This window comes from Heliangelus exortis, chromosome 19, assembly GCF_036169615.1.
Source record: "Heliangelus exortis chromosome 19, bHelExo1.hap1, whole genome shotgun sequence".
NCBI classification, from domain to species: domain Eukaryota; kingdom Metazoa; phylum Chordata; class Aves; order Apodiformes; family Trochilidae; genus Heliangelus; species Heliangelus exortis.
Window position 1 is genome coordinate 11,475,726 of NC_092440.1, and position 14,559 is coordinate 11,490,284.

The following is a 14,559-nucleotide window of genomic DNA, read 5'->3' on the forward strand; positions in this document are numbered from 1 at the left end:
ATAAATTGCAATTTGCATATTTTGAATAACTTCCATATTAGCTGGGCTGTGTGTTGCTATGTTAACTTCTGTACACCCTGTGGGGTTGTTCTTTCATCCTTTGAACTCTCCATTTATGAAATGTAAATTGTTTTATTTTGAGAGCGATGCTGGAACCTGCTGGATCTGAGCAGTGGGCCTGGTTCTCCAGAGTTGGGGAGCTCTGCACATGCTGAGTCATTTCAGTTCTGCAGAATGAGAAACTCAGGTCTAAAAACAAAGATTTCTGCTGTGGAGCTGAGGGTAAGTGCAGGAACTTCCTGCATGTTGATGTTTCAGTTTTGTACTGGGTAAGGTGTTGCGTGGTGCTGGCTTTTACTAACAAACATTTCTCGTGGAGGAAGGGCTGCACACTTCTCTTTTTTTGTATTCCAAGATGTGCACAAACTTGTCTTATTTTTAGTTTTACATTTTAAGCTTTTAGGGATTTGCAAGTCTTAATCAAAACAAGTCAGGGGTGGAAGAGGGGCAGTAGTGGATGTTCCCTCTGCACTGGTGCAGCTTGGGGCTAACTCGTAACACTTGCACCAAATAAAATAATTTGGAAATGTTATGATAACTGCCATTTGTCTCCTCAAAAGGTGCTTTTTATTTTTCAGAGGGAAATCATGCCACTAATGAAGTCACATACTAGCAGTTGCTGTTCCCTGCAGTTCAAATAGGGAGTCCAAGACTTGGTGGTCATTTTGCAGTTAAGAGCAGAAACCAGATGGACAAAGGCACACTTGATAAAGAGCTTTAAAAACTTTATCACCACAGTGCAACACAAGTGCAAAAATATTGAACATAATAAAAAATTTAAAATAAAAATTGTTTCAGGAATATGAACAAATAATGGGGGGCGGGAAAAAAAAGTCTTTAAGTTGGTTTTAAAATCTGAATTGCTTGGCTCTCAGTGCTCTCTTGCAGTCCAGATCATAACACTGAGCACACTGTCTGCTTCTTTCGGCGCTTGGCTTTTTTCATGGCATTCAGTGCAATGGTTGTTGCTTTTTTAAAAACATTTTCTATGTTTTCACGACATTTTGCTGAGCACTCCAGATAAATTTCTGCATTAATCTGCTGGCAAGCTGCTTCACCCTGCACAGAGCAAAAGGTAAGAAACAATGTAAACCTGATGTGGGAGAGAAGGAAGGCGAAATGGGAAAGAAAGGGGATTATTTTGTACATCTTTGTATTGTGAGGTCAGGAAGAAAGAAGCAGCCTCTGAGTAGAGTGCAGGATTGGTAATAAACTGAGTAATTGGTAATAAATATTGGTAATAAACATTGGTAATAAACTGAGGCACTGGTAACTAGGATGGTTTTTCCCCCATGGTGATCTAGATGTTGATCTACTTGTTGAGGCATAGAAATTTTTAGCTTGGCTGTGAAAGGAAACAAGAATGAGATGTAATGGGTTTCCTTTCAGATATGCAAAACAGTTCAAATTTCTCTTTACTTAGGTACTAAAATGGGTGGTGATCTGGCCACTTATAAAAAGGACTTACAGAAAGCCCTGTTAGTGCTGACTGTCAAGAATTTCTTTACCTGGACACTGCAATCACCTCATTTTGGAGTATCTGTGGTTGCACTTGTGAGCAATGGTGCCATTGAAAAGGAGTGTGTTTCATCTCTTGGAAAGAGGACCCCACTTCACATGCACTGTTATTTACCTGGCTGTAAGTAATGGGTTCCTGCTTAGCAGCCCTGAGCTTACGGAGCTGTTCTTTGTCTTTCCTCAGGTCCGTCTTGCAGCCGATCAGCACCAGTGGGACACCTCGGCAGAAGTGGTTCACTTCAGGATACCACTGATGGGAGAAAAACAAAGCCTTTTAGTCTGGTTTGGTTTTCTTTGTTTCTTTCTTTTTCTGAAATCAAAACTATAAACATAAAGAACAGAGCCAGCATTTATCCGCAGGGCAGTCTCAGCATTTTGGATGTCATGAACGAAGATGTGTGTGATGGAAGTAGACTTGAATCTTAAATGCCTGTGTGTAGTCTTGTTCATTTGACATCACTATTAATAAAACAGCAATTTCACTTTGTGACCTTTTTAGTGCACTGCAGAGTTCTCAGCACTTAGGAGCCATGGAGGGGTGAGCTTCAGCTGTAAGGAGGTCTGTGACCTGCAGCTCAGTGCACGATGAGTGATCTGTGCACCTACACGCCCAGGCTTCAGGTCACTAAAGTGTTGGCTTTTTTAAATCTGACAACCTGCCATGTATCAGGCCTATGTAATTCATTTAAAAGGCTGAAGCAATTATGAAAGCCTCTTACCTTAGCTGCTACATTATCATAGCTAGTGGGGTTCATGACATCGTAACAAATCAACACGACGTTTGTGTTCTGGTAAGAAAGCGGCCGTAACCGATCGTAGTCCTCCTGCCCTGAAACACAGAGAATATTTTGGGTAAATAAGTCTCTGTTTCTAACAAGCAGTATGATGGCAATACATAAAGGTGTATACTTGAGAACAACAGTATTGTAATTGCATAGACAAAGTTCTCCGTGGTAAAATTCCTTTCCTTAAATGCAGGAGATTCCTCTTCACTGAAAAAAAACCCAATGTTTCAGAATATAAAACATATCCAACTTTGTCCAGCTCCTAAGAACTGTTCCTATAGCTGATTGCCAACTTGCTGCTCAAAAGCAAAATCAGCAGAAGGAGTCTGCTTGACAATTACCAATTTAATTGACAGTCATCACTTAAAACATTTGCAATTGGGCAGTGGAGCTGCACAGGTGGAGCTGTGAGGAGAAGAAACTCCTTATTTGCTACATGTGGATGCTGAAGTAAAAATTTGGTGGCAAACTTGCTTTTGCCAGCCCAGTGAGCTGAGAGGAAGCAGCAATCCAGCACTGTTCCTATCTGCAGCAGCACACACACGATTTTACAAGACATGATTTTACAGAACATGCTGCAACGTGAGCCAGGCTTAAGTGGTCTTTGAAGCAGGACTACACAGCAGATCTTAGGGCTGCTGCTGAATTCTGGAAAAGCAGTGGATTTGTCAGATTTTTGATTAGGGATGTTCTAGCACATGATCTGACAAGAGGAAACTAATTTGATTCAGCCCTGTACTCCCTTTGCTGTAGATCTGACTTAGCAGTAATCACCAGGCTGGAGCTGAAGGTGTCTTGCTTTGAGAAATTAAGTTCATGAAGGCAGTAATTACCAGATATAGTTGGCAGTTCAGGAAGAAAAACAAACAATCTTTTCCATTTGAGATTTTGTTCGGAGACTTAATGAAGAAGAAACCCTGACTTAATCTACTGATCTATTTGCCACCTGAATGCTGTCCCTGGGGATGGCTGAAGAACAGGGGAAGAAGTAAAACCACAGGTCTGGGTCTGCTTTTCCTCCCCCCTTCACCAATTCCCCACTGAAGATGTGCCAGCCTGTGTGTTGCTCAGTCCATTAAGGAGCTCAGCACCCACTGCCACTAACAGGAGAGGGTAAAAATGATAAGAAGTCCACTTGGTAAGAGCTGTCTTAATGTACAGCAGCACTGTTCACCACCACCAAGGGGTAAGGAAGAACGCAATATCCTGCCACCCAGGGCAGAGCAGCCAACCACTTCCTACACACATCCCCATGTTCACTCTTGTGTTTGGGATCAACATGAAACTGCACCATGGGGAGCTCCCACAGACACAGAGAAATGCACCTGATTTTATTTGATTTGTTAGTCTGCAGGCTCCATGAGAATACCATTGTTAGAAAAAAATTGGGAGGCAGACTTTTTTCTTGGCAGGAACAGAGCCAGTAGGACACTTGGGGTGGGGAGACACACTGTAAGGAAAAGTTGGGTTTTTTTTTCTTCCCCGGGCACACCCTCCTTTTCAAAGTTATGAAAAATTACTTGTGCATGTACTGGCTTTAAAAATTTCTCTTAAGGCCTCAGACTGCTGAACATCTGTCATTACAGACCTGAAACCCCCCCTTGAAGGCTTTGCGTGTGCTTCCTGCAAGTCAGAGCAAGCACCCACAAAGATGAGGCATAACTTCCTCCCCAGCCCAGCAGAGCTCTTTTCTTTGGTCTCAGAAAGTCCTGCACCAAACAGCATCTGAAACTGAGCCTTGTGTCTGAGCTGCAGCTAAAGCATCAATGCTGCTCTCTTAGTATGTAAAAAATGACAGAGTTAATTTACCTCTGAATGCCTCTGCCTCTCTGGAGCACAGCAAGGAGTGGGAAACTCTGAACTGAACGAGCAGCTGCAGAGCCTGTTTGTGGATGGGACAAGTGGTGTTACAAAGCCTTTACACATTGCATGCGTACACCACCAACTTCCTGCAGCAGCAAGAGGTGTCCTCATGAGGAAGACAGAGTAGCACAGTAGAAAAGTCACACAGAAAATTGTTACTCTAGCATATTTTAAACTAACTCATTAGCTTCATTTGTAACCAAAATTCTTCTCAAGAAAAAAATACCTTTGGAAGCTTGGAATGTTTGATTCTTAGGCGTTTTGTTTGTGTCCTCCTTTAGTAAGTAGGACAAGCTCAGAGTCTCAAGCTGCTCGGGACTTAACAATACAAAGAATCCTTCTGCCTTTAAACAACCCACAGAGCTGAACCTGTCCTTTGCCTTTCTGTGATGCTGAAGCACATGCAGCTCTATTCAGTGTTGCTCTTAGCAAGATCCTGAAAATATCAAAGTCCTTTCTGCAGTGGGTGCAACATTAAGATCCAGTGACACTTCTTAGAAAAGCAGCTTTGCCTTCTCCTCCCCTACACTGCTACATGGCACTTAGCTGACTCCCTTCTCCTTAGAAATCAATCTACATCCTTTGGATCCCAGTTAAGTAACTTTATGCTAATCTGACTTGGGAACCTTTCAGGCTGAGAAGCAAAACACAAGTACAAAGCTGTGTCAGGATTTCAGGGAAGAGCAAGACCAACTCAGGCAGTTGAGTAAGTCAGAGGATGATTCACAGACTATTGGCAATATGCTGCACTGTTAAACCACTGTACATCCAGTAATAAATTGTATGTTTAGACTCCTCTTTAAGCTGAAGTTGCTGCTGTTTTCCCACCCCAGCTGAGAGAGGCATTTAATGAGCTGCTGCTGCATGAGATGACAAAAGTAATTCAGCAGAGTGAAACCCCCATTCCAAAACTGCATCAGCCATGCTGCATCCACATGGCAGAGGGACTGGAGTTCTCTTGTCTCCTCAACTGGACACTCCCCGTGCTCTTCTCCTACTGCAGTACTTGAATTTGGAAGGACAGGACACCACTCTTAGTCCTTTATAACCCAGAAGGAACTCATCATCAGCTCTGTGTTATTAAAAACAGGATGAGATTAAAATGTGTGCTCAAGTGAGTTCTTCCTCTAGTGTAACTTCCAGTTTCAGAAAGGGGATAAAAAGCTGCTTGAATGACTGAGTGTGACACAGATCTGTAACATAAAACTATGTAAGCAGCTCAGAAACAGAACCAAAACTCCAGCCTTTCCCTAACACAAAATACACCCTGCTCTGTTCCTCTGTGGGGCACTGCTTTAGTCTGAGACAGTATTTATATCTGTGAACTAAATGTGGAAGGGTAGACACTTTCTGCTGAAGTTAAATGCCTGAACAAGGAAACAAGACAAGCCACCAGCACAGAGTTCAGTGTTGTCTGGGCTGCAGGTCTTGCACTGAGCTGAACCCCTCACATGATGCAAGAATCTGGGCACTTATGTCAGGCTTGAGAGAGCTGAGTGCACACAGAACCTGTCTGGATCAAGCCCACATTCCTTAAATCCTAGAAAAGACTCCTAAGGCAAATGCTGGAAGCTGCAGCTTGACTTTAAATGAGCCAGACAAGTACCAAGAACCCTGTGACAGGCAAAAATTCCACACTGACAGCGAATAAACATAAAAACTCAGCAAGTTCACTGTGACAAGTTCTTTGTGCCAACACCCTGTATTAAGGAAATCCATCTTTCACACTGGATTTCAGCCCTTCTCTTCTCCTTTGACACTTAATCACAAAACCCTTGTCATTCAGTAGAAGCTACATTATCAAAATTACTGGATTAGAGAACAGTAATATTGACACAAGAACATGATTGGCAAATTGAGTGCTCAGGATCTTGCTACACTGCAGTAAAGATTACCAATAAAATTTACTTTTAGATTAAAAACCTTTAAATTATTTATTCAGATATCACGTATGGTATGCAAGAAGGTAAGTGTGTTTTACTACTATTAAAGATTAATATGGACTGCATTCCAGTCTTATTTGTCTTGGATTAAATTTGGAACAGCTCCACAGTCTTGTACTGAAACAGATTATTTACACAGAGCTGAAACAGAGCACGTGTCAGGTTTAGGGTTCATTTAGGAATGCAGCTGGATAACAGTTTGGGACCTTTGAATGAAGTTGAACACAAACAATTTCACAAGTTCTTGAAATAAACCTGAACAAACTACCAGCGTTTTCAAATACCCTTTACTGCTATAAGGCCTTTTATTTCAAACACAAACCAGCCTTTTTCTCCTTTGCTATTCGATCACACATGGCAGGAGATTAAAATATTCTCCTGGTGGATTGTATTATGTATGCTTTGCAGCTGGGAACTGGGTTTCAATACCTTCAGATACGTTTGCTAATTGATGGGATTTTCTTAATAAACTGTGTTGTGAAGACAGTGAACTAGATAGGAACTAGATAATGACCCCATGGCTAGAAATGCCATTAGATGAGCAACCCTTTTTATTTCTGGAATGCACATTCATGCACGCAACAGGTAACAGATTTTTTTTGTGTGTAGTACTTCAGTCTCTATCAGTCTTGACTGCAACATTAGGCTAAAAGTGTAGCAGAAAAGCAATTTGAGGATATATCCAGCTTTACAGTCTGCAAGTATCAGTCTGGTTTAAGTAGATACAGCAAAAGCTGAAGGAACAGAAACACAGGAGCAGCATTTTGCACTGGTAAAAGCAGTTTCTGCCTATTTATCTGAAATTCTGAAAACCCAGGGGTGGGTTTGGGTGCAGTCCCATCGCAGCGGCCGCACAGAACCGATACTGTTGGAACTGGGAAAATGGAAATGGTGTGAAACCAACCCTTACCTGCGGTATCGTACAGGTTCAGGGTGATCTCCTTTTTGCCCACCGTAACGCTGGTTGTATACTTCTCGAAGACGGACGGCGCATATTGCTGCAAAGGGAGGAGAAGCAGCTCTAGATGGGGACCAGCACCGAGCACCCAGCACCCGCCGCTTTACCGGGCGGTCCCCAGCAGCCCCTTTCAGAACCCCGGGCGGGCCCTCACCTCGGGGAAGGAGCCCTTGGCGTAAACCATCAGCAGCGAAGTCTTCCCGCAGCCGCCGTCCCCGACGATCACCACCTTCACCTCCTTCTTGCCCGACGGGGCGGCCGCGCTGCCGCGGGAACTCCCCGCCGCTCCCTCGGGCACAGCCCCGTTGGCCGCCTCCATGGAGGGGAGCGGGACCGGACCGGGCTCAGCGCCGCCGGGACGCGGATCCCCCTCAGCCGCGCTCCGGGCACCCCGGGGCGGCCCCGTACCACCCGCGCCCCGCCCCGCGGGCACCAGCGCCTCAGGTGCCTCCGGGCCTCTCCCGGGGCGGTGCCGCCGCCTCACGCCGCGGAAGCCCCGGGGCGGCGGGGATTCCCTCAGGGGCCTGGGGCATCGGTTCCTCACGGGTGTGCGGCTGCCCACCGTGGGGCCCCGGCGCTGAGGCGAACGCAGCCCCGGTGGACACCACAGGGCTCCCCTCAGGACTTTTCCCGCCCAAACTCCGAGGGGCTGCTCCCGCCTGTCCTCTCCGGGGAGCCTCCATCCACCTCAGGACGTTTGGCCCTCTCCATTCTCTCTCAGCTCCCGCTGCCATCTTGGGTGCTCATCCTCTTCCAGCAACTATGGCGCCAATGGCCTCTCCTGCTGCCTCACTCCTCATTTATTCCCCCAGGGAGCCCCTTTGGCGCCTTGTTGGTTAACCCCAGATCACCAGCGGCTGAGGAGAAATCTTCCAGTTCGGTGTCTGCAGTGGCGGATCCCGGTCCTGACGGCTGAGGGGCGGGAAGCAGAGACCCCCTGAGGTAACTGTGTCGTGACAGACTTGCTCAGGTGCCAATCTGCCACCATACTGCAGAAAAAAAAAAACCAGAAAAACCCCCACAGCCCTGTGTTTCTGTCCTAGCAGGGCTAAAACGCTCTGCTCCATCTCAAATAAACCCAGCTCAGTTCTTCAGAAATCAGAAAGTGACCCGAAAATGTTTGAAACGCCACTTGTGGGAATACTAACAACTCCTCAGTGTTTTGAGTGTTGTGGGAATACTAACAACTCAGTGTTTTGAGTGTTGCAGGATCATTTAATTCAACTAAAGAGGAAAAAAAACCAAACCAACAAATCACCATTTAGATGGGGTTTTCTTGTAACTTCTGCGCAGTTGTGTCACTAGATGGCCTTCCAGACCGACTGCAAACTGCATCTCTTCCGAGGACGGGCCTGCTTTGTGCAGAGAGCAAACAAAAAGCAAGAAAAGGGGATTTTAGCGACAGGAAGGACGAGTAAACACCCAAGGAAGTGTCATATAATTCGAATAATAATGAAGCAACCAATTTCACACCTGTTTGAAGCTAAGCAGCCAGGAATAAGTTGGTGCGAGCGTGTAGAATACACAAGTTGTCAAAAAGAGGCTTTATGAACTGCAATCTTAGGCATCTGGGACATGGTAAAAGCTGTCAGTTCCTGTTGACTGTAGTTCCAGTATCCCACAGGAATTATAGTCCGGGAAATAATTGTTTTACCCTGAACAGATTTATTTGGACCTGGAGCAAAACCAGCATCACACTATGTGTGAGACAATCAGCAAATAGACTTGGTAGTCTTCCTGTAACTGAGTACTGTAATTCAGTTGGCTTTGGTTTTGTTTCTTCCCAAGTTAATTATTGCCATCGAAGTTTTTTGGGGGGGAGATAAAAGTATTCTGTGGGTCATTGCTACGTTTGGGGTGTTTTGCCAGTTTTTGTTTGTTTGGTTGGTTTTTTGCAAGAGATTTACAGTCAGAGTAAAAAAAATCAAGACTTTAATGGGGTATGGTAAATACCTGTACTCCAATCTTGTTACCAATTTGTTGCTTCATGGTTGCCAAGGAAACTAGTAGAAATGAGTAAAAGTTGAGCACTGTAAAACTGCTGGAAGTGTGTAGGATTTTTAAAAGATGCTTTAGTGCTTTAGATGGTATCAGTGGGTAATTTCAGTTACTTACTAGGACATCCAAAAAAGACTCACTGAGTAACTTTAATATTGAAGCTGTGGCCTTCTAACAATTCAGGGTGATGAAATAAGCTTATATTTCCATTTCTTAAAATACCAAGCCTGGGGAAAAGTGCTTGCAACCTCCTGGACAGCTGTGGTACAATGGAAGAACCTCAAGGCATATCCTTAACCTGACTTCTTAAGAAAACACCAACACACTTGTGCTGCCTCTCTGTCTCTTGTGGTGTACCTGAAAAAGAGAAGGAAACTATAGAGTCAGGTGGAGGAAGAGATGCATAATTGTAACCATTTCTGCTCAAAAAATCCTGGTTCATGTAGTAAATGTGTTAACAGATTGGACAAAATATTCTGATTACCTATGTTCTTCCATGTGGAGGAACTCAGAATACTGTCCAAGTTCTGGCTATTTAAGCTCTATCATAGTGCATGGCCTCGGGCAGACAAGTGTGGCTTGCAAGAGTATTTCTAGTGGAAAATACAACCACTGTAGCCCACCAGCATGGTCTCAGACTACTGGTTCTTCCTCATAGCCACAGCTGCAGAGAGGAGTAACAGCACATGCCATCTGCTGTATGCTCATATTATTAGTTTATCTGGTAATATAAACTAGACAAGAATGGGGGGTCCTGTTCCTAAATATCTTGAGAACTATGTTTTTGAAATACACTTAAGAACTTCCTTCTTGTTAATACAGATCCCAGCTTTGCAAAGATTTGAACATAACAAGAAGTAGCAGCATTTATGTCAAAGGAAATACTCATAAACTTAGTTAAAAAGGTGCATAACAAGACAGAACCTTAAATATTTGATTTTTAACATTATCAGTGATATTAATTATTTTTTGTTTTCATCTATGAATTCCTATTACACCACAGACATACAGAGCAAAAGACAATGCCCTGAAGAGTTTACAAGATGAAGGAGAGACCCTAAAGAACTGGATTTTGCATGTAAGATGAGTGAATTTCTGAGAAATTTCAGGTGTTACACAAGGACAACAATTGTTTTTTGTGTGCACAGCCCCCTACTGAAAAAGAAATTCTGCCCTACAGAATTTAGTGTCAACTGGCAGGGCAGACAGGGAAGAGGAAACTGTAGTGTAGGAGAGCTGAACTGTACCTTGCACAAACAAAGAAGTTATGGGTGACAATACCAGTGTAAGAGGAGAACCCTGTAACAAAGCTAGGTGTATACTCAAGGTAATTCAATTTGTTTAAACAACAGCTGTACAGAATTGGTTTTTTCTCACTGTGAGAGATTGTTTTTGCTCACACTCTTTTGACTCGCACTCAACCTTGAAATATCCCTTTTGAAAATGAAAGCTCCCAGTTTCCTTCACTTTCAGCTGCTTCTCAGTATCCATTTCTGCAGTGTTTCTTGCTGTTCCTCTTGCACATGCAGAGCTCAACCATCTGCTCCTCATGGCCTGATATTTTACACACACGCCCCCACCCCGAAAAAAATCCCTTGGGCCACATGATTCACCATCTATTCAGACCTTGCCATGTGCCTGTTTTTTGTGTAGTAGCCCCACTGATGTAAATCCCTTGTTTCATAAGGGCTCTCAACTGCCTTTTTCACTGAAGGCAAGGTGGCTGTAACACCTGCCAGTTTCAAAGATATTTAACCCAACCTAAACCATTATTGCATTGTTGTTGTTTGGCTGAGCAGGAACCATATTTTTTTTCCCAGTTGGAAGCGCTGCCAGAAAGGTATTAACTTGCTAGACTATTAAGTAATGTGGAAAAATTATATTTCAATAAGAAAATTTCCTTTCTGCCTTTTTGTGCCCTAGAAATACAGTTCCTGTTTCACTTGGCTTGAGTAGCCCGTGCACTAAATCAGTGCAAAAAATTTTCAATAAACTCTACATAAAATCTGTCCAAAAGCTACCATAGAGTTCAGAGTGCTATGAAAGAAAACAGGACAAGTCTGCAACAGGAGGTGTCAGCCAAATTAGACACACAACTCAGCAAAATCAGGCAGCAAATATTCAGGCACTTTGATGTAGTTTGGACAGATTTTTGTTCATAAACCACAAACTGACTACTACCTGGAGAGCAGCTATTTATAGAGATCACATACTGTTTCTTGGGTTGTTTTCTCTGGTATGCTTTAAATCAGGAGTGCCAGCTATGAGGGCCAAACCAGGGCCTACCTGATGTGTGCATGGCCAAAGTGATGTATTTTGAATCTCAGCTTTCATTACAAACAGAATTCTTGGCTTTGCAGTTGTGGGGGAAAACACCCTCCACTTCAGAAATTTGAAGGGTGTGTAAATCAAGACAGTAACATCTCAGCCAGATAGAGTGGGTGCATAGGGGCAGTTTCAAGTTTCTGTTCCTCACTGGAGTCTGAATTCTTAAGCTGAGTTCTGTTGTAAAAAAACGTGTTATACAAGGTTAAGATCATCTTATGCTTTTCTGGAACATCAAACACAATTGAGTGATCTCTGAAAAGCATGAAATGAACAAGCAAGTGTCTGGCAGCACCACCATAACTCTACCCCATGGATCTGGGGTGTGTGTGTGTCTCCCAGATGTGCTGGCACAGCTGAGCAATGGGGAGGAATCTGTCAAGGAAGGCTGGCAGAGCCATCACACTGATGCTGGATCTTGTCCCTCTACCTCTGTGCTCAGCAGTGAATCTGGAAATTCTCTGGAGAGAGAGAGGGCTTCAGAATGCCTGGTTTCAGGCAAGATCTGCAGGTTGTGTTTGCATTGGTAGCTGGGGTTGGTTTTTCCATGGGAACAGGCAGCAGCAGTGAGTTCAGGAGTGATGTGCAGGCTTGCTTGTGGCTCAGCCTGAGCACAGAGCTCTGCTACAGATCTGCATGGAATTAATCAGCTCAGATGCTTTTATGCATCCAAATCTGCAGCAGAGAACAATCCCATCAGGAAATAATTTTGGGAAACATAGGAAAAGGGGCTGTAAATAGCTTTCCTTCCAAAACTATGTGGTTTTGCCTGATATCCATCCCCTCTCTTTAGTATACACCCTAAAATCCCTCTGGCTTATGCCTGCCTGTGTTTTCATTACCCAGCACTCCACCTGACCCAATAAGCACCAAGATGAAATTTAAAAAAAAAAAAAAAAATCAGAGTGCTCTATGCAGTATCTGCTTTCTTCAGATTACTTTTCCCCTCTACCATTCCCAAAATAGGTAATTCCTGGCAGAGGTTTTCTTTTAACCTACTTGCTGGTTTAGAGACAAGGGAGGACTGAGAGCAGTAGGAATGTATGTTAATTAGGATGACCACAGCACCAGAGCAGGAGCTGTGTACAACTTCACCAGTTTACACAACAGGGATAAGTCTGGAGTTGGTGGATCCACTGGGAGTGGCCAAATCTGGGTTACACTTTCCAGAAGTTGCTTGGTAGATTCCACTAATCATTAAAGAGGTAGAGTTATGCTTTTTTGGTAAGGCTTTTGAGAACCTGAAGTTTAAATGATCCCAGGTCTGGCTTGCTAAATATGCTTCCCACTGTGTGACCTAGAATGCAACCTGAACAAGCAGGTGTTTTCCAGAGCCATTACAAGAGTCAGGCTTTGATCAACACTTGGTTGCTGCACTGGATACGTGACAGCCAACACCTTGCACCTGGCTCAGGCAGGAAACTCTCAAACCTTTTGGACAAGAATGTGGAGAAGCTGGGAATAGTCACACCAGGGGAAAAAGTGTGGCAAAGTAGGCAATAAGACAAAGGTCTGTAAGTGAAATAAAAGCAGGCTTTTGCTGAGTAATGCATGGCACTGATAGTAAAGGGCAGTTAATACATGAAGCTCCCATCTTCCTCTCTGATAGTTGTGCAGACTTCCTGCAGGAAGGCAGGAACTGCAAACTGAAGAGATGATAAAATACTCTGTTTATATCCCTATGGGAGACACCATAACTTCTGCCTGTTTTTTGTTGAGTACAGGGAGAGCTAAGCAGGAAGCACTTGGTCTGTTGTTGGCAGGCTGGGAAGGAGCTCATATGTAGGGATGGAGGTTTGGCAGGAACCAGAGAGGTTTGTGGCTTTTCAGAGCATTGCAAGACAAAGGACAGGCCCTGGCTGAGTTTATCTCAGACCTGAGTGGCCATCAACCCAGACAGAGCAAACTCTGCAAAGAAACAGAGATGCACAGAGCAGGCTAATTAATAACCTGAGGGCTGGAAATAAACCCAGTTGTAATTGTGTCATGTTTGCTTTAGAGCTGTGATTTTTGGCCTGTGCCACACTTGTGGGAGCTGGACAGGTTGACAGTGGAGAAGAGCTTGGCTGGAGATCCTTGCTCCAAGCCACCAGAGTGGGTCAGGAAGGCATTTGAGCAATCCTGGTGGTGGTGGCACGGTCTGTTGTGCACAGGCACATAGGGGGCAGCAGCTCCAGCCCATGGGTCAGCACCAGGCTGAGGCTGGCATGCTGCCTGCTTGAGCTCCACACCTCTGCCCTTCAAGGCTTGTTTCCTGTGAGTTTCTCCCTTCCTACACACATTTCACTCTTCCTGACTCCCATGGTAACAACAGGCACGCTGACAACCTCCCAGTTGCTTTCTGGGATTAACAGAGTAGCTCTGATTTCTTAAGGAGGGGAGATTTCCTGGTTAAGACTATTCTACTTAGACTTGTATCTCTCATAAGGCTAAAAATGCCTGTGTGAAAGGCAGCTGAAGCTACTTGTAAAATGTCAGTGCCCCTAGAACTGTCATGGTCTTAGGAATCTAACAATAGTACAGAAAGTGCCTGTTCAAAGATACAGGACTCCAGACAAATGGAGAAAGGAAGCAGATTTAGCATGCTTCCAAATCAGACATCTTAAACAGAAATCTTTCAAGTACAAAACACATCTGGATGTGTATTTGTTAAGTTTTTTATTGGCTTGAAATACACACACAGAGCCCGTAGCAAATCCTCTCCACTGTAGATTTGGGTGGGCATCCCAGTTTTCCTTTTAGGGACTCAGTTTTGGACCTGAAGTCAAATGTTCTCAGTCATCAAGCCTCCAAGCAAGCCAGGGCTGGCCATAGAGAACAGCTGCGTGAGTTTTAATTCCTCTCCCCACCCTTCTGCACAAATGTGCTCCTCAATCTTCTTGCTGGTGGAGCTAGAGAGAACGTGCAGCTCCCCTGCTTCCCTGCCAGCTCCACTGGCATTTCCTATTATGCTGCCAACTGCATGTTAGGCACTGAGGCCAGAAAGTATTTTTTCCATGTGGACAGCTGAGCAGTGGTGGAACTGGAATCTCTTTTGGTCACAACTCCCCCCCGGAGATGTTGGTAACACTCCCTGAGGCAACACAGCAGGCGTTTGTGATAATTTACT

At 44.3% G+C, this 14,559-nt stretch overlaps 1 protein-coding gene across 1 annotated transcript; it reads right to left on the reverse strand.

Annotated features, from left to right (window-relative positions):
- Positions 1-764: 764 nt before the first annotated feature.
- Positions 765-8,270, reverse strand: RHOF (ras homolog family member F, filopodia associated). Its single transcript, XM_071762893.1, has 5 exons — positions 7,282-8,270; positions 7,080-7,167; positions 2,298-2,407; positions 1,694-1,828; positions 765-1,119 (listed from the first exon to the last, which is right to left on the reverse strand). Exons 1-5 carry the CDS (start codon positions 7,444-7,446, stop codon positions 955-957), a joined length of 663 nt encoding a protein of 220 aa, XP_071618994.1. The 5' UTR covers positions 7,447-8,270; the 3' UTR covers positions 765-954.
- Positions 8,271-14,559: the final 6,289 nt, after the last annotated feature.

Excerpts from the sequence above, each read along its gene's own strand:
- RHOF (XM_071762893.1), bottom strand. The coding sequence starts at position 7,446 with ATGGAGGCGGCCAACGGGGCTGTGCCCGAGGGAGCGGCGGGGAGTTCC. Across the intron at positions 7,168-7,281 it reads CCAAGGGCTCCTTCCCCGAG|CAATATGCGCCGTCCGTCTT; the intron begins GTGAGGGCCCGC and ends CTCCCTTTGCAG. Across the intron at positions 1,829-2,297 it reads ATGATAATGTAGCAGCTAAG|TGGTATCCTGAAGTGAACCA; the intron begins GTAAGAGGCTTT and ends TTCTCCCATCAG.